The sequence below is a fragment of the Phocoena phocoena genome, chromosome 19 (assembly GCF_963924675.1).
Source record: "Phocoena phocoena chromosome 19, mPhoPho1.1, whole genome shotgun sequence".
NCBI lineage: Eukaryota > Metazoa > Chordata > Mammalia > Artiodactyla > Phocoenidae > Phocoena > Phocoena phocoena.
In genome coordinates this window covers 37962269-37984519 of record NC_089237.1, presented here as the reverse complement: position 1 = coordinate 37984519, position 22251 = coordinate 37962269, and the positions used below count along the sequence as shown (strand labels likewise).

Below are 22251 nucleotides of genomic sequence, written 5' to 3'. Positions count from 1 at the left end.
TTTGTGAATGCAGAAATTCTTGTATATAAATGATCTTAAAATTAGTTGAATGCCTTGCTGGACATAAATAACTTGGTTAAAGGAATTCTCTTCTCTTGCTGTAGGTGCACATTAAAGATCCACAACCATGACTGACTCCAAGTACTTCACAACCAATAAAAAAGGTAAGTAAGAGAACCTGATCACAGCCTTTTTTGAAGATTCTTCAAAAGTTGTGGTGTAAGGTTGTTCCAAGTAGAATGCTCCTGACCTCTTCAGACATGTATGTCTTGGACCATCTCATTGGGGATATCCTACAGAAAAGTGTATTGAGTAAATTATTAAAGTATGGGTTTTTAAAGATACGGCTGTGGTGCACATCATTTTGACTTGAAGGTTTTAGTGAAAGGAAGAGATCCAAGATTGATCCATTGAAGATTGATAGACCTGAGGAGGGTAAAAGGAAGAAGCACATTTATTTTCTCTTTTTTAAAAAAATTGAGTGTAATTGGTTTACAATGTTGTGTTCATTTCTGGTGCACAGCAAAGTGATTCAGGGGTGTGTGTGTGTGTGTGTGTGTGTGTGTGTATGTATGTATGTGTGTGTATACATATATATATTCTTTTTCAGATTCTTTCCCATTATAGGTTATTACAAGATATTGAATATAGTTCCCTGTGCTATACAGTAGGACCTTGTCGTTTATTTAATATATACTAGTTTGTATCTGCTAATCCCAAGGTCCTGATTTATCCCTTCCTCCCCTCCTGTTTGGTAACCATAAGTTTATTTTCTGTGTCTGTGAGTGTTTCTGTTTTGTAAATAAGTCCATTTGTATCATTTTTTAGATTCCACATATAAGTGATACCATATATTTGTCTTTCTTTGTCTGACTTACTTCACTTAGTATGGTAATCTCTGGGTCCATCCATGTTCCTGAAAATGGCAGTATTTCATTCTTTTTTATGGCTGAATAATACTCCATAGTATATATAAACCATATCTTCTTTATCCATTCATCTGTGGATGGACACTTAGGTTGCTTCCATGTCCTGACTATTGTAAATAGTGCTGCCGTGAACGTTGGGGTGCATGTATCTTTTCGAATTAGAATTTTCTCTGGATATATACCCAAGAGTGGGTTTGTTGGATCATATGGTAACTCTAGTTTTTTAAGGAACCTCCATACTGTTTTCCATAGTGGTTGCACCAAATTCTTTTATTTTTTGCTTGGAAATAAACATTTTATTACAAGGAGTACTACTAAAGCAATACAGCAATATAAAGTAAAAATGAAAGTTCCCTCCCTCCCTATTCCTGTTCCTGATGGGAACTCAGTATGTATCCTCAGTCTTTTCTATGCATGTATTAATACATATGATTTTTTAAATTTTTAACAAAAAATGATTATGCAAAACAATGCATGGAAATTTGATATTTTCTTACCCTTCCACACACGATGATTTCATACCATCATTTCTGAATTATGGCTGCCAAAAGGCATAATCTCAGTGTAATCATGAGGGAACACCCATGACAGCTGAGGGTGTTCTATAAAATGATAGGCCTGTACTTTTTAAAAATGTCATTATCATGAAAGACAAAGGCTGACCAGCTGTTTCAGATTAAAGGAGACTGAAGAGACATGACAGTAAGTGTAATGCATGATCCTGCATTGGATCCTGGCCCAAGGAGGATGGGGGTAAAATTACTCTAAAAGACTTTATCAAGATCTTTGAATAAGGTTTATAGATTAGATAATGACAGTATATCACTGTTAAACTTCCTGATTTTCATCATTGTATTATAGCTATGTAACATAATTCCTTGTTCTTAGAAGTTATACACTGACATATTTAGAGCTAAAGAGACATGATGTCTACAGTTTACTTATTCAATGAATCAGAAAAAAATGTATAAATATATAAAAAGTATGATAAAGCAAATGTGGCATAATGTTAGCAGATGGGGAATTTTGCAACTTTAAGATTAAAATGATTTCAAAAGAAAAAGAAAATGGGAGGGCACACATAGTGGCCTGGAGCACCAGAAAATTTTCTAGAAAGCACAAGCATATTTCTGTCGTTTGGAGTTATTTAAGGGTAAACTTCTATTATAATACAGAAAACACCATAGAGAGTTGCTTAATTACATTAGCTACTAGTCCACGGCTTTCAGCGTTGCCTGCACATTGGAATTGCCCAGTGAAGTAAAAGACAATAGGTGATGTCCAGTCCTACCCCTGCAGATATCCTGATTTCTTTGGTGTGGGATATGGCCTAGACGTGGGTTTTTTTTAAAAGCTCCCCAGAATTTTCTGATGTGTAGCCGGGATTGAGAACTCTTGCTAGCTGCTAGCAATGCTTGGTAGATTTGATTCAGGGGAAAAGGAGGGGGGAAAGATAAGAATTTAATAAAGCTGTAGTATGTATGAGATACCTTGCCTCCGTGCTCCTCCTTGGCTCCACCCAACTTCTTGCTGTTTTTACTGCTTATAGCGTACAAAAGCATTTAGCCCCTTGTCATTCATTTTCAGCTTTTTTTCTTACTCTCTTATCATTCTGAAATGTATTTATTTCTTCTGTTAACATTTTGTGTGCTTTGATGACCAAGATGTTTCTATAATAACACAAAAAGATGTAATTTTAAAACTCACCTGATTTTTCAAACCTTCACTTATGATGGGTCCTGGTAACCTTTTTTTAATTCAGGGATTTTTATAAAGGTTTGAGACTTACAGATGAATCATGGCTGGGTAAATACCACATTTTATTTTTTTTTTTTTTTTTTTTTTTTTTTTTTTTTTTGCGGTACGCGGGCCTCTCACTGTTGTGGCCTCTCCTGCCGCGGAGCACAGGCTCTGGACGCGCAGGCCATGGCTCACGGGCCCAGCTGCTCCGCGGCATGTGGGATCCTCCCGGACCGGGGCACGAACCCGTGTCCCCTGCATCGGCAGGCGGACTCTCAACCACTGCGCCACCAGGGAAGCCCCACATTTTAAAAAATGGATAGACTGTGTTCCTTTTACTTCCTGTAACACCCACCAGAACTGCCACTGGAGCATATTCTTTAAATGTATGCTGTTGGAGTTGGAATAATTTCAGTTATATCCTGTTTTGATTCTTCAGCTCCTGCTGCTATGCACAATTCAGATTTTCTGAAACCGTGCTGCTTATCCTTTACTGTTTTCAGAAGTAAATGATGGGAACCCTAAGAGCTGGATTTGGCAGCAGAGGACTTGGAGAAGAGGAGAGTGACTCTTTAAAGGGCCCAGCTTTTCTGTCTGTGCTATTTTTGCAGCTGTCAAATAAAAGGGTGATTTTTGTAACAGTTTGTTAGCGATGGATTTTGATGTAACAGGCTTTTTTAGTGCTCAACTTCTGTGCTTCTTGCCAGTTCATCCTTCCCATTTAGAGGCTTCAGCAGATCACCTAGTTTGCTGCCCCCACTATTTCTATACTGGTGAACGAGGTTAAAGTGAACATCAAGAACAGTCATAAAGGTGGAAGAAAACGAGGCAATTCTGTGGATTGAAAGTTGACATGACAATAGTCAACTTCTTTTTCGTGGTCTTATAGTATATTTTCTCCTTTCTTTAAAAACCAGTTGAGGGTGGTTAACCTTTTTTCTTATTTCAGCTCCAGCTTTCTGAAGATAGGTGAGCCTGGGCCTTAAAATAGTGGTGACAGTCCTGGCATTTCACGGTGCAGGGCCTGAGCAGTCAGTCATTTAAGATTATACCTTTAGAAATGACTCTGGTTTGTACCATTCTTGAAGCTTCAGGATTATTATTTCTGTTCTTAGATTGATTGAACAGGGTAGGGCCTTAAAGCCCATTATCATCTTAAAGTACTAATTAGAGCAGTGATTCTCAACCCTGATTATACATTAGAATCACTTGAGGAAACTTTAAAAAATATGAACGTAGGAGTTCTACTCCTTGACATTCTGATTTATTTGGTCCAGAGTGGAGCCTGAGCATTGGCATTTCTAGATACTTCCCGGGTAATAGTGTGTAGCCAACGTTGAGAAACACTGGATTAAAGAGTCGGGAGAAACAGTTCTAAGGCCAGCTCTGTCACTCGCTCACTTAGTGACCTTTGAGCCTCAGTTGTTTGTAGAGTTGAGAGTAGGTGAATGAGGAGTCTCTTCTGGTTTGAAAACATTGATTTGTGAACCTGTTTGCTGCCTGCATTTATTTTTTTCCCAGGACTTTGAAATTCTGACGGGAGATCATCACTCAGATGCCGTTCTCTCCCCATTGTAGTAAGATATCATGAGATATCTTTCCTTTTTCCCACTTCTGTGCTTCCTGAGATCTGGCTTACAGGTTCCTCTCTGGCGATAACCCCAAAATAGCATCCTTATCAATGGGTTGGTTAATATTCTAGGGATTTGAACTGTACCTATCCTATAATTTTTAAATAATCTTATTTCAGTTGCAGCCCTGCCACTGGTCATCTGTTGTGTTGCTTGCTATATAGTACAGTGTTCTGCTCTAGTTCTCTGATCCTGGGACCTCACCCGTTTGTTGTCTTTTAGGAGAAATCTTTGAATTAAAGGCTGAACTCAACAATGAAAAGAAAGAAAAGAGGAAGGAGGCTGTGAAGAAAGTGATTGCTGCTATGACTGTGGGGAAAGATGTTAGGTAAGGGTAATCTCTTCTGCTTTGCTCATTTTAGACTCTTACTCTATGGCTTTTACTGCCTTTTTTTTTTTTTTTTTTAAGCAGAGGTCTTCTTAGAAGCCCACATGATTTAAATTTATTTATTTATTTATTTATTTATTTATTTATTTATTTATGGCTGTGTTGGGTCTTCGTTTCTGTGCGAGGGCTTTCTCTAGTTGTGGCAAGCGGGGGCCACTCTTCACCGCGGTGCGCGGGCCTCTCACTCTCGCGCGCTGTCTTGTTGCGGAGCACAGGCTCCAGACGCGCAGGCTCAGTAGTTGTGACGCATGGGCCCAGTTGCTCCGCGACGTGGGATCTTCCTAGACCAGGGCTCGAACCCGTGTCCCCTGCCTTGGCAGGCAGATTCTCAACCACTGCGCCACCAGACTGCTTTTTATTTAAAGCTATTACAGTCAGAACGTATAAGAATGAGTTTGTCCCACTGGAAACATCAGGAAGTGTAGTTGCTTTTATATTAACTCTGTGACTTAGTTCTTTTTGTTTTGTTTTTTGAGTGAAATGAGTTTGATTTCACTTGCATACAGATCTAGCATAAAACCTCCTGAGAGCTGACACACTTACAAATCTGTTGCTGAGGTAGTTTTAGAAGATGATAAAAATATACTGAGAAGCAGAAGCCCATGTGTACTTTAATTGGCTCAAGCTAGTGCCCTCAACTTTACAACTCTGCCTTTAATTACCAAATTCAAGATGAAAATCAGTGGTAACAAAATCCAAAGGGTCTTTTTTTTTTTCCTCCCTTTTTTCCTGTAATTTAGGAAGGCCATTTGGAAATAAATAAGGATTGTCTGCAGGCCCCTGAGGATTCCCGAGATCCTTTCCATGAAATCCATGAAGTCAGAGCTATTCTTGTAATAATGCTTAGGTGTTATTTACCCTTTTCACTGTGTTGACATTTGCATGGCTGGTGCCTTAGTGTGAATTAAGGCAGTGGTGCCGAACTGTAAAAGTAGTCATTGTATTCTTCACCGTCATGTGCTTGCAGGAAAAAAGGGCAGTTTCACTTAGGACTGTCCTGCATGAAGCACTAAAAATTTATTTCAGTAAACCTTGAACCTTGAGTTCAGGTCTTTTTAATATTCTGTGTGATGAAATAGGAATTAGGCATAAAGTACTTCTACTGCATAGCAAAGTGTGACGATTGACTTGAAAAAAAGCCCTTGCACAATTGTTTGACTTGGGAACACCATTTCTTTGTGAAAGAAAGATTGACAGACAGAACTATAGTTAATCATACTTCAGTATTTGGGAGACATTTTATAAAAAATGGACAAAGTGAACGTGTCACTTCAAGGGAAAAAATTTGACAGTAGATAAATTTCGACTTTAAAGTAAAAATTAGAGTGTTGGAAAACTTGTATCTCCCATCGTGAGTTTGATAGCTTCCCAATACTTAGAGATTTTTCTGATGAGATTGGTGGTGAAATTAATGACTGTGATTATTTGCTGCTGTATAATGAAATATGCCACCATAGAGAAGATCTGCATAACTCATTGAACCAGTATTTTCCAAATGACCAGTGCATACATCACAAAATTATGCATGGGTAAAATATCCATTCAAAATAAGTGATAAATGAATGGAATTTAATGCAACCAAGTACAGAAGGTTTATTGATATGGTTTCAGATTCCATATTGTACCTAACTTTTAAGAAACTACCATTGGTGGACTAAAAACAAAAAGAAAAACAACCATTTGTCTAGCTTTAATGTATCAAAGGAGAACATCCAGTTATATGAAAAAGCTATTAAAATAGTCCTCCATTTTCCAATTTATATACGTGTATGCAAATTGGATTTTCTTCTTACACTTCAGCTAAACAACATTCTACCACAGGTTGAATGCAGGAGCATGTGTGAGAATCCAGCTGTTTTTGTTTAAAGTAGACATTAAAGAGATTGGCAAAAATTAAAACAATGTCATCTTAATTTAAAAAAATAAGTAGATTTTTACTTTAAAATATTTATGTTAATATGAAATGCATTGATTTTCCTTTTATTAGTTGGGTCAAATGCTGCTGATAAGAAATGGATGAGTGCAAGAATGCCAAGTAAATTCCAGCATCTAGTGGTGGATGTAAGGTGTAGGAACTCAAACATCTGAGAAGGTCCTGAGGCTAATGATGACCTTCCTAATGTCATTAAGAAAAGGGAAGTTTAAATTTAAGTGCATTCTGTGTCAGGCACAGGGACAGATGCTTTTACTTACGATGTTTGTTATAGTCCTCATGTCTTCTGAACTAGAGGTTATTCTGAATCAGAAGTTATTCCATGTTAGAGATCAAGCAGTGTATACTTGGAGAGGCTAAAGAATAATCCCAAAGTCATACAGCTAGTGGTAATGTAGCCAGGATTCTAACCTAGGGTCTGAGTCCCAATACCTGTTACTGGTCAGTTCCTTCCTGGGTGTATATATACAATAGAATCTAAATGTGTACATGGCACACACGTTTAGAACTGTTTCATTTTCTGAAAATGGTTAAAATTTTGAACAAAGGTCCTAATTATCTGAGAACTGTTTTAATAAGGAAACTAATCAAATAAGTTCCCACTGGTCAGGGATGGAAGAATATGTGCATTAAAAAGCATAACAACTGTAGTGCTTTGAACTGCAAAGAATTGATATGAAAAATTATGGTTAATTTTTTTGTGTGACATAGTGATTTTTTTAAAAAGTTTGTAAAGATATACACTAAAATATTATATATGAAATGTATGTGCAGGATTTGTTTAGAAATTGTTTAGAGCAACTAGATGGGGTAGGGACTGGGGGAAGGCGAGTGGGTTGAGGTTGTGTATGAAACAAGATCGGGTATGTATCAATATTTGTTTGCAGCTGGGTGATGGATACATGGGTTCATTAAACTGCTGTCTCTAATCTGAAAATTTTCATAGTAAAACGTTTTTTAAAAATCTATTTTTAGACATCTTCTTGGGACCATTATTATAAATTCTTTAGTAATTCATTTCTGTGGTAAGTATTATCACTAGCGGACATTTGTGCTCACATCGAATCACTTTTTAAATTAAGGCTGTTTCTTTGTGTTCTGTCCAACAGCCTGGCACCAACATCTGTTCGCTTTCCCTTCCTCTTTTCTCAGCTGTCTCTTTCCAGATGTAGTGAATTGTATGCAGACTGACAACCTGGAACTAAAGAAGCTCGTGTATCTCTACTTGATGAACTATGCCAAGAGTCAGCCAGACATGGCCATCATGGATGTCAGCAGCTTTGTGAAGGTAACTTTTTCCCAGGGACTCAAGAAAAGTCTCTTCTACCTCAGAAAACCTTTTCAGAAGTGTTTCTTGATACGGTTAGTGTCTGCATTGCAAATAAGCAACCTCTGTTCCAAAAGAGGGCCTCTAGAGAAGTACTGGCCATTGAGTAGGAATATTCACGATTTAAGCATTCTGTATGCCAGAGTTTGTCATCCAGTTCAGATGGTGCGCCTTCTGTCAGCTGGGCTTGGTGCATCCTTGCCAGGTGGGAGAAGAAAGCCAGGTGAAACCTCACTGTTTTATCTTCCAAGGCTGACAAAGGTTGGGCATATCATTGTAGTGTCAGTAACCTGGGGTTTTACCTCTTTTATCTTTGTAGAAATTATGCTTATGGTTCAGACGTAGTGGAAACTACAGGAGCTGCCTTTTAATTTTGTTTTATTGAATAGGTCTTACAATAGTTGATTAACTTTTTTGTTATTGTGGAAATTTTCAAACATATTTGAGTTGAGGGAATAGTATAATAAATTCCTAAATATCTACCTTGTAGTTTCAGTAGTTACCAACCTATGGCCAGTTTTGTTTAACTTAAACTCTCCATACATGCTTTCCTGACCCCCACCTCCTCTCCTACTGGATGATTTTAAAGCAAATCCCAAACATCTTAAGAATGAAAAAAACCATTTAATCAGCTGATCATTAAAGCAAGTCCTTAATATTATTGGATATCCAGTCAGAATTCTATCAGTAGATTTGATGAACACAGTAATAAGGTTGTTCTTAGGGTTTTTGTTTTGTTTTGTTTTGTTTACTTCTTTTTCCTCTGCCTGGAATTTAGTCTACATTAAAAGCAAAAATCAGACAGCATTTCTAAAATTAGCTTCTATTAAATTGTTTTGGAAAATAAACATGCTTTCTTCCTCCTCGTGGAATTTTTGTTCTTTTTCTGTGTTTAGCTACAATGTACAGGATCATTATAACATTTCATTCTTTCTGTCTGGTGATTCATAGATGGATGATATCATTGGAAAGAATTTAGTTTACATTTTTTGGAAGTTAGCTTAAGCATAGGTTTATAATGTTTAAAGAAATTTTTTAGTATAGGGCAATTTAAGGGATGTTCCTTCTTGGTAAGTGTTCTATTTGTACTGTATTTGGAGGCACTTGCTAGGAAAGGAGAATGTATGTTAATCAGGATTTCAGAGGGCCCTCTCTGCTGCTTCGCGCAAGGAACTTATGTTGGGCCCAAACCAGCTTCTAGATTCTCCTTTGCTTTCTTGGCTGTAGGCCCCAGATATCCAGCCCTCTTTTCTCCTTGCTTAATATTTGTGGAGTGGGACATATCTTTCCAATTCCTGATTTTTTGCTGTTGTTTTGGTTTTTTTTGCGGTACGCGGGCCTCTCATCGCTGTGGCCTCTCCCATTGCGGAGCACAGGCTCCGGACACGCAGGCTCAGCGGCCATGGCTCATGGGCCCAGCCGCTCCGCGGCATGTGGGATCTTCCCGGACCGGGGCACGAACCTGTGTCCCCTGCATTGGCAGGCGGATTCTCAACCACTGCGCCACCAGGGAAGCCCCAATTTCTGATTTTATCCTGTACCAGAATACAAGCCCAAAGCCCTTTTCTGCTTTTAATGCAGGTCCAACAATGGCCATGGGGATGGTACAGCTATCTAAGCTTCTGCCCAGCTCTGGAATGAATCCTATAGGGCATTTCTTCATTGTGTATGTAAAGCAGTTAAATGAATTCCTAGCCTAAACTCTTAAATAGGCAACTGTTGTACTTAGGAAAGGAATCGTGTGGGAGATGTGGGTTCTGATGTGGAATGAAACTGGAAGCCTACATTAATTAAATATTCTTTTGTTGCTTATATAAACCAGACTGTTTAGTTTTCTGGTTTATGTACACCTGTAGTTGTCAATGATTGTTTTTTCTAGGACTGTGAAGATCCCAATCCTCTGATTTGGGCCTTGGCAGTCAGAACCATGGGGCGCATCCAGGTGGACAAGATTACAGAAGATCTCTGTGAGCCCCTCCGCAAGTGCTTAAAGGATGAAGATCCCTATGTTCGGAAGACAGCAGCAGTCTGTGTGGCAAAACTCCATGACATCAGTGCCCAGATGGTGGAAGAGCAGGGATTTCTGGACTCTCTGCGGGATCTCATAGCAGATTCAAATCCAATGGTAATATGTTTCTGCGTTTATAAGAGAGCAGTACTTAAACTGGGTCCCTTTAAAAAGCATGTTTAAAATAAATTTTATCTTTGGGACATTGAGCCATAGGTTAGCTATGTGAAGCGTGACTTCTGGGTGTCCCACAGATTGTCGTGTCTCACACCCTATATGTTTCTGAGCTGAAAACCAAGTACTAAAATACAAGGGTGGTTTTTTTTTTTTAATTGAAGTATAGTTGATTTACAATATTGTGTTTGTTTCACACGTACAGCAAAGTGATTCTGTTTTTTATATATATGTATTTTCAGACTATTTTCCATTATAGATTATTACAAGATATTGAACGTTGTCCCCATGTTATACAGTAAATCCTGTTGCTTTTCTGTTTTTTAATTTTTCTAGGTTAATTTGTGTGTGTGTGTGTGTGTGTGTGTGTGTGTGTGGGGTACGCGGGCCTCTCACTGTTGTGGCCTCTCCCGTTGCGGAGCACAGGCTCCAGACGCGCAGGCTCAGCGGCCATGGCTCACGGTCCCAGCTGCTCCGCGGCATGTGGGATCTTCCCGGACCGGGGCACGAACCCGTGTCCCTTGCATCGGCAGGCGGACTCTCAACCACTGCGCCACCAGGGAAGCCCAATGTTTTTATTTTTTATTAAAAATTTTTAAAAATTATTTTTCCTCATAGGTTATTATAAGATATTGAGTATAGTTCTCTGTGCTATACAGTAGGTCCTTGTTGGTTATCTCTCTCATATATAGTAGTGTGTATATGTTAACATTAGTTAAAACTGACTTCCTGTGAAATACTATTTGAAAGAGAAAAGATAGTTTGAAGTAAAAAAAATTCTCACTGTTAAGTCCTAGGTTAACCTCCCTGAGTCTGTTTCCTCTTCTGTAGAGTGAGAGGTACCAACTTAGAGAGTCGTTAGGAGTATTAATTGAGCTCTTGCATAAAAAGCATCTGTGAAAGTGCTTGGCTTATGAGAGTTCATGAAATGATGGCTGCTGCTGCCATGATTATGAAGTAGACATTAGGCAAAGGTTAATATTATTGCTACAATATTAATTTAAAGGGTTCTGACCCCTTTGATAGCTATACAGGTTCATATGGTAAAATCTTTCTGAGGGAATGAAAGCTAAACTTATTTCCAGACACAGATTTATTAGTCCATTATTTTGAACGTAAACGTATTCAGAATGAGGAAGCACTTTGGCACGAGAGGAAAATAGCTATGATTTCTTCACAAATAATCAGAGTTTTGAAAATTCTGTCTCACCAAATTGACATTTGCAAGAAAGATACACTTTTGGGTGATAGTGATAATTCTCTAGCTTTTGCCCATGCATTAGGATTTTCCCTCCTTACTCCAGTTTTCCTTTTCTCTCTTAGAGGCATTTTGAGGTATTCCAACTTCAGTTAATGTTTACACCAGAATCTGCCACTCCAGAGACTCTCTTGACAGCCCCACCACACGTACTTTGCTTTTTGTTTGTGAGCTCAGGTCTCCTAAATCCTTTGGCTCAGCGTCTTAGCCCCTTTGATCTTGTCTTCTAAGCCTTCTGAGTTCTACCATCTCTCCGAGAACTGCCCCTGGGAATGCCCTTCTTCCATTGCTCTGTCCTGTCTGCCAAAGCACAGACTACTGAATTAGTTAAAAAAACAAAACAAAAAAACCCCCAGAAACATATTTTCGTTTGTTGAGGGTTTTTTTGCACAAGCAGCATGCTCTCAGAACCTGGCCCGGTATGGCCTTTAGCAACGGTTCTAGTTACTGCCAGCTTCTTTTAATATGAACTTATTTTGGAAAGCTGTTTTATGAAAAGTAACATTTTTTTTCTCAGAAAAAGTATGTATTTTATCCATGTGCTAGCCAGCATGTAGAAGCCACATGAGATTATGACAGTGGTTCTCAACTGGGGGCGATTTTGCTTCCTGGGAGACAGTTGGCATTGTCAGGAAACACTTTTGGTTGTCACAACTGATGGGAAGGTTGCTACTGGCATCTGGTAGGTAGAGTTCAAGGATACTTTAAACATCCTGCAGTGCACAGGGAGCCCCCTACAACAACATGAGGGACTAATTTGTTTTAAAAACTTAAATAATGCCTGACATATAGTAAATGCTTAATAAATGACAGCTATTCTTGAGAAACAGATCTAACGTGACGTACTTTCTGATTATTGTAATTTCTAGTTAGGCTTTAGAAGGTTTGTGGTGGTTTGCTGTCAGTCTGAGATGAGAAATGCTGAAAAACTGAAGTCTCTCTAGATCACTTTGTAAATTTGAGAAGGATTTTTGTCAGAATATGTTTGTTGTCCTCGTGGGCAACATTAAATCATCTCTTAATGACCTCATTTAATTTAGTACTTTAATTATATGTATTCTGTTATCCCTAAATATATATCAATAAATAGAAGAAGAGTTATAAAATTAAAATATTATACAGAAGCGAAATTAGAAATGCGTGATGCTCTTCATGCCCAGCGTCAATAAAAGAGTACCAGAGCTGGTAGAATTTTAGGCATGTGTGAGAGTGTCAGTATGTGGTAGGCACTGGGTAAGAATGATGTAGGAGGTAACATGTTCACTCAGTCTGTGTCTGGATGCCCCAAGTAAGTAATGTTGTATTTGGTACTAAAAGATGAGTTGCTGGTAATTTCTGCAGGATCAGAGTGTTGAGTAAGTGGAATCATTGGAGGCTGCTCTGTTATAAGGGCAAGTTCCCATCTCAGTGCTTTTCGGTTTTTAAATTCTTGCAGAGGAAGGAAACAATTTTTGTTTTCCTTTATGATAGACTTTGTGGAGATCTTTTTATGTGTATTCTCACCTTAGGAATTTTAATCATCAGTTTTCATTTTATCAGTTATTACTAACTTAGGTTTTTTTTTTTTTTTAAATCTCATTTTGGGGGCGGGTTTTTAGATTTAGAGAAAAGTTGCAAAGACCGTACAGAAAGTTCTCATATACCTATCTTCACACAGTTTTACTTAATGTTAACATCTTACATAACCATGGTACCTTTGTCAAAACTAAGAAATTGGCGTTGGTACATCACTATAAACTGAAGTACAGACTTTATTTCACCTGTTTCAACACAAATATCCTTTTGCTATTCCAGGATTCAATCCAGCATACCAAATTGCATTTAATCACTTCCTTTTATAAAGAGTTGACTCACTCTTTATGAAAGTATCTCAAAAACAGAAAAGTGCTTTGTAACTGTGAACTTTTTTTTTTTTTTTTTCACTCCAGTACTAACACATGAGGGTTAAAACTCAGGCTCTGAAACCAACCAGACTTGGATTTGTATCCTGGTCTGCCATTCTTAGCTTGGTGGTCTCCCTAAATGTCTCAGTATCCTCGTCTACAAAATGGAGATTATAAACAGTGCCTCTATCATTGGATCGTTGTGAAAAATAAAAGAGGGCTTGCAAAGCACTTAATAGTGAACCTGATATAGAGTAAGCCCTTAATAATAACAAACGTTTCTTTATTGTATAGTGATCGTGGTGGTGCTGGTTATTAATGATTTTAGAAGGGTTAATATTTCAACGGCAAATTTATTTTTTAAAGGTGTTTAATTCTTTTTTTAAATAAAGCTGTTTTTATTATTTTTTATAATTTTATTTGATTTATTTTTCACTGTGTTGTGTCTTCGTTGCTGTGTGCGGGCCTTCTCTAGTTGTGGTGAGCAGGGGCTGCTCTTCCTTGCGATGTGCGGGTTTCTCATTGAATTGGCTTCTCCTGTTGCAGAGCACGGGCTCTGGTCTCACGGGTTTCAGTAGTTATGGCACGCAGGTTCTAGAGCGTAGGCTCAGTAGTTGTGTCCCACGGGCTTAGTTGCCCCCCGGCATGTGGGACCTTCCCGGACCAGGGGTCAAACCCGTGTCCCCTGCATTGGCAGGCAGATTCTTAACCACTGTGTCACCAGGGAAGTCCCAAAGATATTTAATTCTTTTGTGTACATTAGTTAAAGCCAGACGTTATTTTTTAGGGTGATTCTGAGGGCAGCTTATCTACAAATGAAGTAAATCTGTTTACAGTATTACTTAACACATCATTGCAGGATTACTTTTAAAAGGTAATTGTTCAAGGATATGCCTAAAGCAGTTTTCGTAGGCAACTTCCTGAAAACTGGATCTGTTGTACATAGTAATTCAGTAGTGTAGTGAAAGATCACGGCTTATTCATTTCTTAGTGTCCCTTTTAAAATGATCTCAAGGCTCTAATTTGGCAGGGGATTACTTACTCTCAAAAGGGAGATAATGGTGTAATAATAAAATTTTTGTTTTGTTCATTTTGCAGCATGCTTTTGTGTGATTTTAGAGCTGGTGGGCCAAGTAACTCTTGGCTTCTTAGGAGTGCCTTTTGTCCATTTGTAGATATTTATTTGTAGTGTTTTAGCTTTGTGAATATTCACATTTCATCAAAACACATTTTAAGCTACTTATGTAAGCCCCTTAACTAAGTAATGAGTTTTATTGAGTCTAATTTTTAAATCTTACTTGTTATCAGATATTCAGACTCTCTTGCTGTAACGGGATGTGTTGACTCCACTAGGTAGATGTGTTCACTTAGCTTCCTCATGCTGGGAAAGAAGATGGGGAAAAAAACGGAACATTACAGAATGTCACATGTAGTCAGCATATTACTAGTTGGCAGTCTGGACAGTGTCTTGGATTAAAGTATGACTGTAAAATTAACTGGTACCATATAGTCATTGTATTCTTTTTTTTTTAATAATGCATTTTAAAATTTTTATTTATATATTTATATTGGCTGCGTTAGGTCTTCGTTGCTGCACGCAGGCTTTCTCTAGTTGCGGCGAGCGGGGGCTGCTCTTCGTTGCGGTGCGTGGTCTTCTCATTGCGGTGGCTTCTCTTGTTGGGGAGCATGGGCTCTAGGCACAGGGGCTTCAGCAGTTGTGGCATGTGGGCTCAGTAGTTGCGGTGCGTGGGCTTCAGTAGTTGCAGCACACGGGCTCAATAGTTGTGGCTCGAGGGCTCTAGAGCACAGGCTCAGTAGTTGGGGCGCATGGGCTTAGTTGCTCCGTGGCATGTGGGGTCTTCCCGGACCAGGGATCGAACGCGTGTCCCCTGCATTGGCAGGTGGATTCTTAACCACTGTGCCACCAGGGAAGTCCAGTCATTTTGTTCTTAAGGAGATGATAATGACTGAAACATGCTTAGAATAAATGTCCTGTGCTTTAACGTGTTATTTGAGGCAACTCCATAAAGAAGAAAGTGAGATTCTGAACTGTTGCTGATTTTCAAGTGGATAAAAGTATGCAAATCACCTTTATTTTCCATTATAATAGTTTTGGTCAGTTATTCTACTGCGTTCAGTTTACTCAAGTCTTCAGGGGCAGCAGCCAAAAGGATTGTAAATTGAGCAGGAAAATTGAAGTGTTTGTTCACAGTGTGTGACCTTGAAGGTCATTGCTAGAAATGAAAGTCTTCTAAATATAGTTAATAGGAGGAAGTCACTATATTGTGAGTGCTATCTTTCTTGGGTTCTGAGGCTATGAAAATGAGTGAAATTAGATCATTCAAAGGGACAGGGAAATGTGTGAGAGATTTCTCCTAAAGAAGCTTCTGTCTGTGATACTCCACTCCCAATGTATATCTAGATTTCCTTCTAGAGTTCTTTTTTTACAGGATCATTTTTATTTTAATCATACCCACCACTCCAGCTTGCTCCTTTAAAAAAAAAAAATGAGGTCTGGGACGTCCCTGGTGGTCCAGTGGTTAAGACTCCACTTGCAGGGAAGCAGATCCTGCAAGCCGCAGGGCACAGCCAAAAAATAAAAATAAAAAAAGTGATGTCAAATTTATGTCCTCAGAATTGCTGCATATGAGACAGGGATAGCTTATAAATCAGATTTTGTAGCTGGATAGTAGATCTTGCCTCTGAAGTGCTGCTAGGATGTGATTATCTCTGAAATATATAAAGTAGGAGAATACATTTTTCTCCTTGTATAAATCTGCCTGGAAGTAATGTTTTGATTATATTATTCTCCCCAGCTCCGATTTTTCTTTCCCTTTCCCCCATTTGATGTTCACAGCTCTTGGAACTTCTATAAATGCAGGCGGCAGAGTGATTAGTACTCAGACACTAGAATCAGATACAGGCCTTGAGTTTGTTTGTTTTTTTTTTTGTTTTTTTTTTTGCGGTACGCGGGCCTCTCACTGTTGTGGCCTCTACCGTTGCGGTCCCGTTGTGGAGCACAGGCTCCGGACGCGCAGCCCCAGCGGCCATGGCTCACTGGCCCAGCCGCTTCGCGGCATGTGGGATCCTCCCGGACCGGGGCACGAACCCGTGTCGCCTGCATCGGCAGGCGGACTGCCAACCAGTGCGCCACCAGGGAAGCCCCAGGCCTTGAGTTTGTATTCAAGCATTTTCCCTTTCCAGCTTTGTTGGCTAAGCAAGTCACTGAATTTCTCTAATCTTATTTATAAATTCATTTTTAAAGCCTATTTCCTTATCTGTAATAGGTGAATTTTGATAGCAACTACCTTAGAGTTGCTGGGAAGGTAAATGGCATGGTAAGTGTTCAGTAAGTTTTAGCTATTATTGTCTTTTATCTCTTTGTCCAATTCTATTAGGTATAGTATAAAGTAAGTCAAAACACAAATTGTTTACGTTAAAAAAAAATTCAGCAGACTCCAAGGGTCCACAATGAACTGTCAGATTGAAGGGAAGTCTGTAGTTAGGGCAGAGAAAAATTTGTCTAGTATTGCGTGTGATTTTACACACGCACGTGCACGCATACTTCTGTATGTATGCATGTGTTTGTGTTTAATATCTGTATCTGTAAAGTATACATATTATATTAGGTCTACAGGGGGTAGGGGTGGGGTGGGGAGGAGGAATGTTTCATTGCAGTCTTCCAAAGAACAGAATTTACCATAATTGGGAGGCAAGATGAATTAAAAAAAAATTTCTTTTGATGCTATGGGACATGTTCCTTTGTAGCCCAGATGCCAGCTCTTTGTAAATCAACCAATGTGCTGAGAAAACTCACTTAAACCCTATTTATAAATCCATTTTTAAAGCAAAACTTCCTTTAGAAACCCCTTTCTTTCTTGGGAACTCCAGTTTTTCTGAGATTATAATTAAAAGGCCATTGTTCTTTTCATGGCAGTGTTTCCTAAAAGAACTGCCAGTTTTCTAGGGGGGAAAATGTTATGCATGTTAGTCTTAGTTCACATTCAAAGTGATGGTACAAGAGAAAGAGACATAACCTTTGTTTTAATACACTAGTAAACCAGGGCAGTTACTGCAAGAGTCAGATTTTTTCTTTTGATAATGAATTATTGTTTGGAGAAGGCTCTCTGGGAAGAGGAAGTAAATCATGTTTCAATCCATTATTTTTAAAGTTTATTTTTACAAACAGATAATATATGTACTACATTCTATACAAAATTCCAAAGAAACACAGAGACAGGTGAGTTGTCCTGTATACCCCAGCTACCCAGCTGCTGTCTTGAAGTCAGTCTTTGCCTGCTTGAGATTCGATGCTCATTTTAAGTTTCCTTTAGAGTGAGAGAAGCATGGCTTACTGACCAGGAGAACTCTGAGCAGCTCTTTATGGGCCCACCTCAGTATATTTCTGAAAACTTAGCAGTATGAATGTGAAGATTAGGAGATGAAAGCGGAAAGGTAGAATAGAAGGAATTTTAGAGGAATAGCAGTAGAGTTTTGTTATTGGGGGTGTATCTCCTCTGGTCAGTCATTGGCTCAGTGACCATTTGGCAGTGATCTTCTTTCCCCATGCAGACTTTTCTAAACATAATCATATAATCTGATCTCTCTGGATCTTTTAATTAGATTTACTTTTCCCTGTTTCTTTTCTTGTTTTAATGTGATAATAAGTGAAAATTGCCTGTTTTACCACCAGAACATATACTTCATTAGCTGCATTATATACTTGGTTTAATTTCCAGTTACCTGTGATGGTAGCAGAGGAGTTCTAATTGTTCATTCTGTTCAACATTTCCTGTTAACAGTCGTCCTATTTAATTTTTTTTTAACATTAAAAAAATTTGACTGGCAGAAATGGTAAGTTGTGACAGGACATTTGTTTTGGACGAACTGGTAACCAAGACTGGGCATGTGTTGGCAGCAAGAGAGGAAAACAGACATTTGTTCTTCCAGTGTGACATTTTGATCCTTTATCCTGTAATCCAGCGTATTAAGTGTATTATACAGGGGAAACACAGTACCTTTTCCCTGCATGTAAAGCACTGAGATGATGGAGATTATTGTTTCCCTTTTCATGCTTTTTAATTTTTTACTAAAGGCCATGCTTGATGGTGTGGTTGGCAAACAAAAATTAAGTCAGGAAAGAACCTCATGCATGCCATCATGTGATAGGTGAACTAGATAATCCTTCTCGATTTGTCTTAATAACAATAAAATATTATATCCATAATCATACTTACCAAGTGAACCTTTGAATTTTTTTCATCTTGGAATTTTTTGTCCTGATCACTAAGTTATAACTGAAGGTGATTCCATTTGTGGCATCATTATCTTAGTTAATGGATACTGTCATGAATGTATTATTTGATTTAAAAAGCCATATTCTCTAGAATTTATCTTCTAGGTAAAATCATATACTGGGATAATCTGCAGAGTAGCCAAGTGATATGGGTATTAAAATCAATAGCTAAACTGTAACCATTATGTTTCTTCTCTTGCTAGCAAAAGGATAATCATACAACTCTTAGTTTCTCAAGCTTTTAACAGGGACTTCAGTCAGAACTAAAAACGAGTTGACATTTTTGAGAATCTTTTCAATATACATAATTAATGAAGCTGCTACCTATTGCATCTCATTTATGCTTACAGAATATTTATATATAGCCTTACTGTGCTAATATTTAGCGACAGCTGAGAGCCTCACTGCAAAATGTGGTTTTAAATTCATTTGTACAGAGCTATAGTTTTTTGTCTGTTTTGTTTATTTTGGGGTGTTTTTATAATCTTAAAATTACTTAAAACATTCATTGGTTGTAGATTTCTTAGTTAAATTAGACATAATCTGTAATTTTGATAAAGTGTCCACTGTTTTTTCTTGCAGCTAGTAGGGATTTCTGGGTCTGTTAAGTCAGGATACAAATGTACTTTCTTATATTTGGTAGCAATTTTTCATTTATCATGCTGCCTGAGTTAAGGATACATTTGAGGTACCATATTTCATTGATTCTAAGATGCATTATTATTTCCTGTATTAACGTAGAAAGAAAAATACCTCCTATTAAACTGACATGCCGTTGATTATTAAATATATCCCAACTTCGGAGATGTTAATATGAAAAACTGTGCAACTTAGTCTTGATGAATTATGGTAATATTGCCACCTTAACTTTGTATAAGGCTTTGTAGAAAGCACTTATACATAAGCCATCTGATTTTATCCTCAAACTAAAGCTAATCTGTGAGGGGGATTAAATTATCCCATTTTCAGATGAGGAAATTGAATTTCACGGAGATTATGTGCTTTCCCAACATGATGTTACTATGTGAACCATGTGTTACTATGTGAACTAACCACGGTGAACTGTGGTTTCAAGGTCACATTTTCTTACTCTGAGACTTAAGGTATGATTGACCCCTGAAGTATCACCTCCCCAGCCCCCAGTACATGCACACCCATACACCTATAAAATTGTTTGGCCTAGATTTTTCTTTCCATTGCCTAATGTACATGTTTCATATTTAAACTTCACTGTTTTGTGTTTTTTGTTTTGTTTTGGCTGCGAGGCATGTGGGATCTTAGTTCTCCAACCAGGGATCGAACCCATGCCCCCCTGCAGTGGAACCACGAGTCTTAACCACTGGACCGCCAGGGAAGTCCCTAACCTTCACTTCTTTTACAGCTGTTCATGTGTCTTAATTCTACTGATAGTGTTGACTACTATTAAAACTATTATTGTTTTAATAGTAAGTCATGTGGGACTCTCTGCTAATATGTGAATTGTTTTAATTCTGTGTTGCCTGACCATGAGGAAGCTATATATGCCATCATTGGTGGTTTATTATACATTTTGAAAGCAGTATATCTCTTTCTAGCTGACTGCGTAAAACATTCAGGAACGGTTATGGGTTGAGATCTATGAAGTGATCCAGAGAAATAGTTGTACTGTTCTTGACAAATCAAGGTCATATCTGCTTCTTTCCCAGGTGGTGGCTAATGCTGTAGCAGCATTATCTGAAATCAGTGAATCTCACCCAAACAGCAACTTACTCGATCTGAATCCACAGAACATTAATAAGCTACTGACAGCCCTGAATGAGTGCACCGAACAGGGCCAGATTTTCATCCTGGACTGCCTGTCTAATTACAACCCTAAAGATGACCGGGAGGCTCAGAGGTCAGTCTGTTTTTCTGGATAGTATCTAGGAGTCTTGCCCGGTTCAATAATTTCTAGTAAGTCTGTATTAGAATAAGGGTCTGTTATGTTGGGAAAATCAGTGGCTTATGGGATATATATTGCTATCCTGTGGTATTTTCTCAATGTATTTAGGAACATTTTAGGTGGTAGAGTAAACCATGCAAAAAATAGCTCTTCCTAAGAGGAGATGTGTATATTTCATTTCTTCTTTGAACAGTATAGTTACAACCCTCTGAAGAAACTCTCCCTCATCATGGTCTCACATCTCCCATACAGCAATTCCTAGCCATTTGGCAAACAAAGGTTTTTTGAGCGTCTCTCACTGTAGTAACAAAATTTTCGTTCTTTTACATACATAGTAAGTGGCTTGATACTAGTTATTGAGCTGCCTTATACCTATAATTAGTACTAGAGAAACTGTGTTGGAGCCAGCAAAATGTATGATGTCTTCCATTAGATATAGGAATCTCATGAGTCTGAATTTGGAGAAGATTTTGGAAGACACACCTGGATTGTTCTGCTCAGCTCTCTACCACTTTAGTGTTGCAGATTTTCTTTGACTATCAGATACTGACTACTAAATTTCATATACACATACATACATTTTAGTTTACAGAATTGGAGGTATCATCAGTTTTTATTGAGCATTTTGTGTATACAGGCACTGTACTAGGCACTGTACTAGGCAAAATAACAATTCTGAAGAATTGTTGGCTCTTCATTTTATTTTATTTTATTTATTATTATTATTTTCTTTTGCGGTACGTCGGCCTCTCATCGCTGTGGCCTCTCCCGTTGCGGAGCACAGGCTCCGGACGCACAGGCTCAGCGGCCATGGCTCACGGGGCCCAGCCGCTCCGCGGCATGTGGGATCTTCCCGGACCGGGGCACGAACCCGTGTCCCCTGCGTCGGTAGGCGGACTGTCAACCACTGCGCCACCAGGGAAGCCCTGGCTCTTCATTTTAATTATGGTAGATAGGAACCTTCCTTGCCCGGCTAAAGCTTGAGCTACTATAATGTAAGTGCTCTTCACTTGTCTGGGAAATTGTTCCCTCTGGATTTAACCAAAGCTCACCCTGATAGTTTCTTTCCATCACTGAAAGTACAAATATCTTCTGGAAAGAACTTTACATACAATTTTATTTTCTCTTGGTCATTGACATCTCACACTTACTCATTCACTCAGCAAATATTTATTGAGCCCGTACTGTATGCCAGGCATTGTTCTAGGCTCTGAGGATATAGCAGTGGACAGACAAAAATCATAGCTCTTATGGAACACTTATTCTGAGGGATAGGGCAGAAGTATATATAAAATGTATACGTAATACAGCATATAATAGGTCAGATGATGATAAGTGCTAACAAGAAAGATAAAGTAAGGAGGAGATCTAACAAATGCTGGGTGGTCAGGAAAGGTCTCCCTGGGAAGGTAGCATTTGTATAAATACCTAAAGGAGGTCAGGGAGTCAGCCAAGTAGATACAGGAGGAAGGGAGAAAAACACAGCTTACTTACCTTGTGTACTTAACTGAGTCAGCTAGCCACTCACGTTGCCTAAGAGCTATCAAAATTAGGTTAATTTCTGAAGAACCCTCAATGGATAACTAAATATTCTATATTTTATGAGACATTTAAGTGTAGGTGGCAGGGACTAGGAGAAGGGGATGAGGTTGAGAGAGTATTGCAGTGGTGTCGTGTTGTTAAAAGCAAACAAACAAACAAACACCCTTCCCGAGATTCCCTTATTATGCTGAATGCAAGAGGTTGGGTGGTTTTCCCTGTCA

At 38.5% G+C, this 22251-nt stretch overlaps 1 protein-coding gene across 1 annotated transcript in view; it reads left to right on the top strand.

The window, feature by feature from the left end:
• The first annotated feature begins 127 nt into the window (after positions 1-127).
• The window catches only part of LOC136139111 (AP-2 complex subunit beta-like), a 71411-nt gene continuing 49287 nt past the window's right edge, over positions 128-22251 (top strand). Inside the window, 5 exon segments of the mRNA XM_065898014.1 lie at positions 128-164; positions 4523-4628; positions 7774-7909; positions 9828-10073; positions 20253-20443. Coding sequence (XP_065754086.1) covers positions 128-164; positions 4523-4628; positions 7774-7909; positions 9828-10073; positions 20253-20443 — 716 coding nt within the window.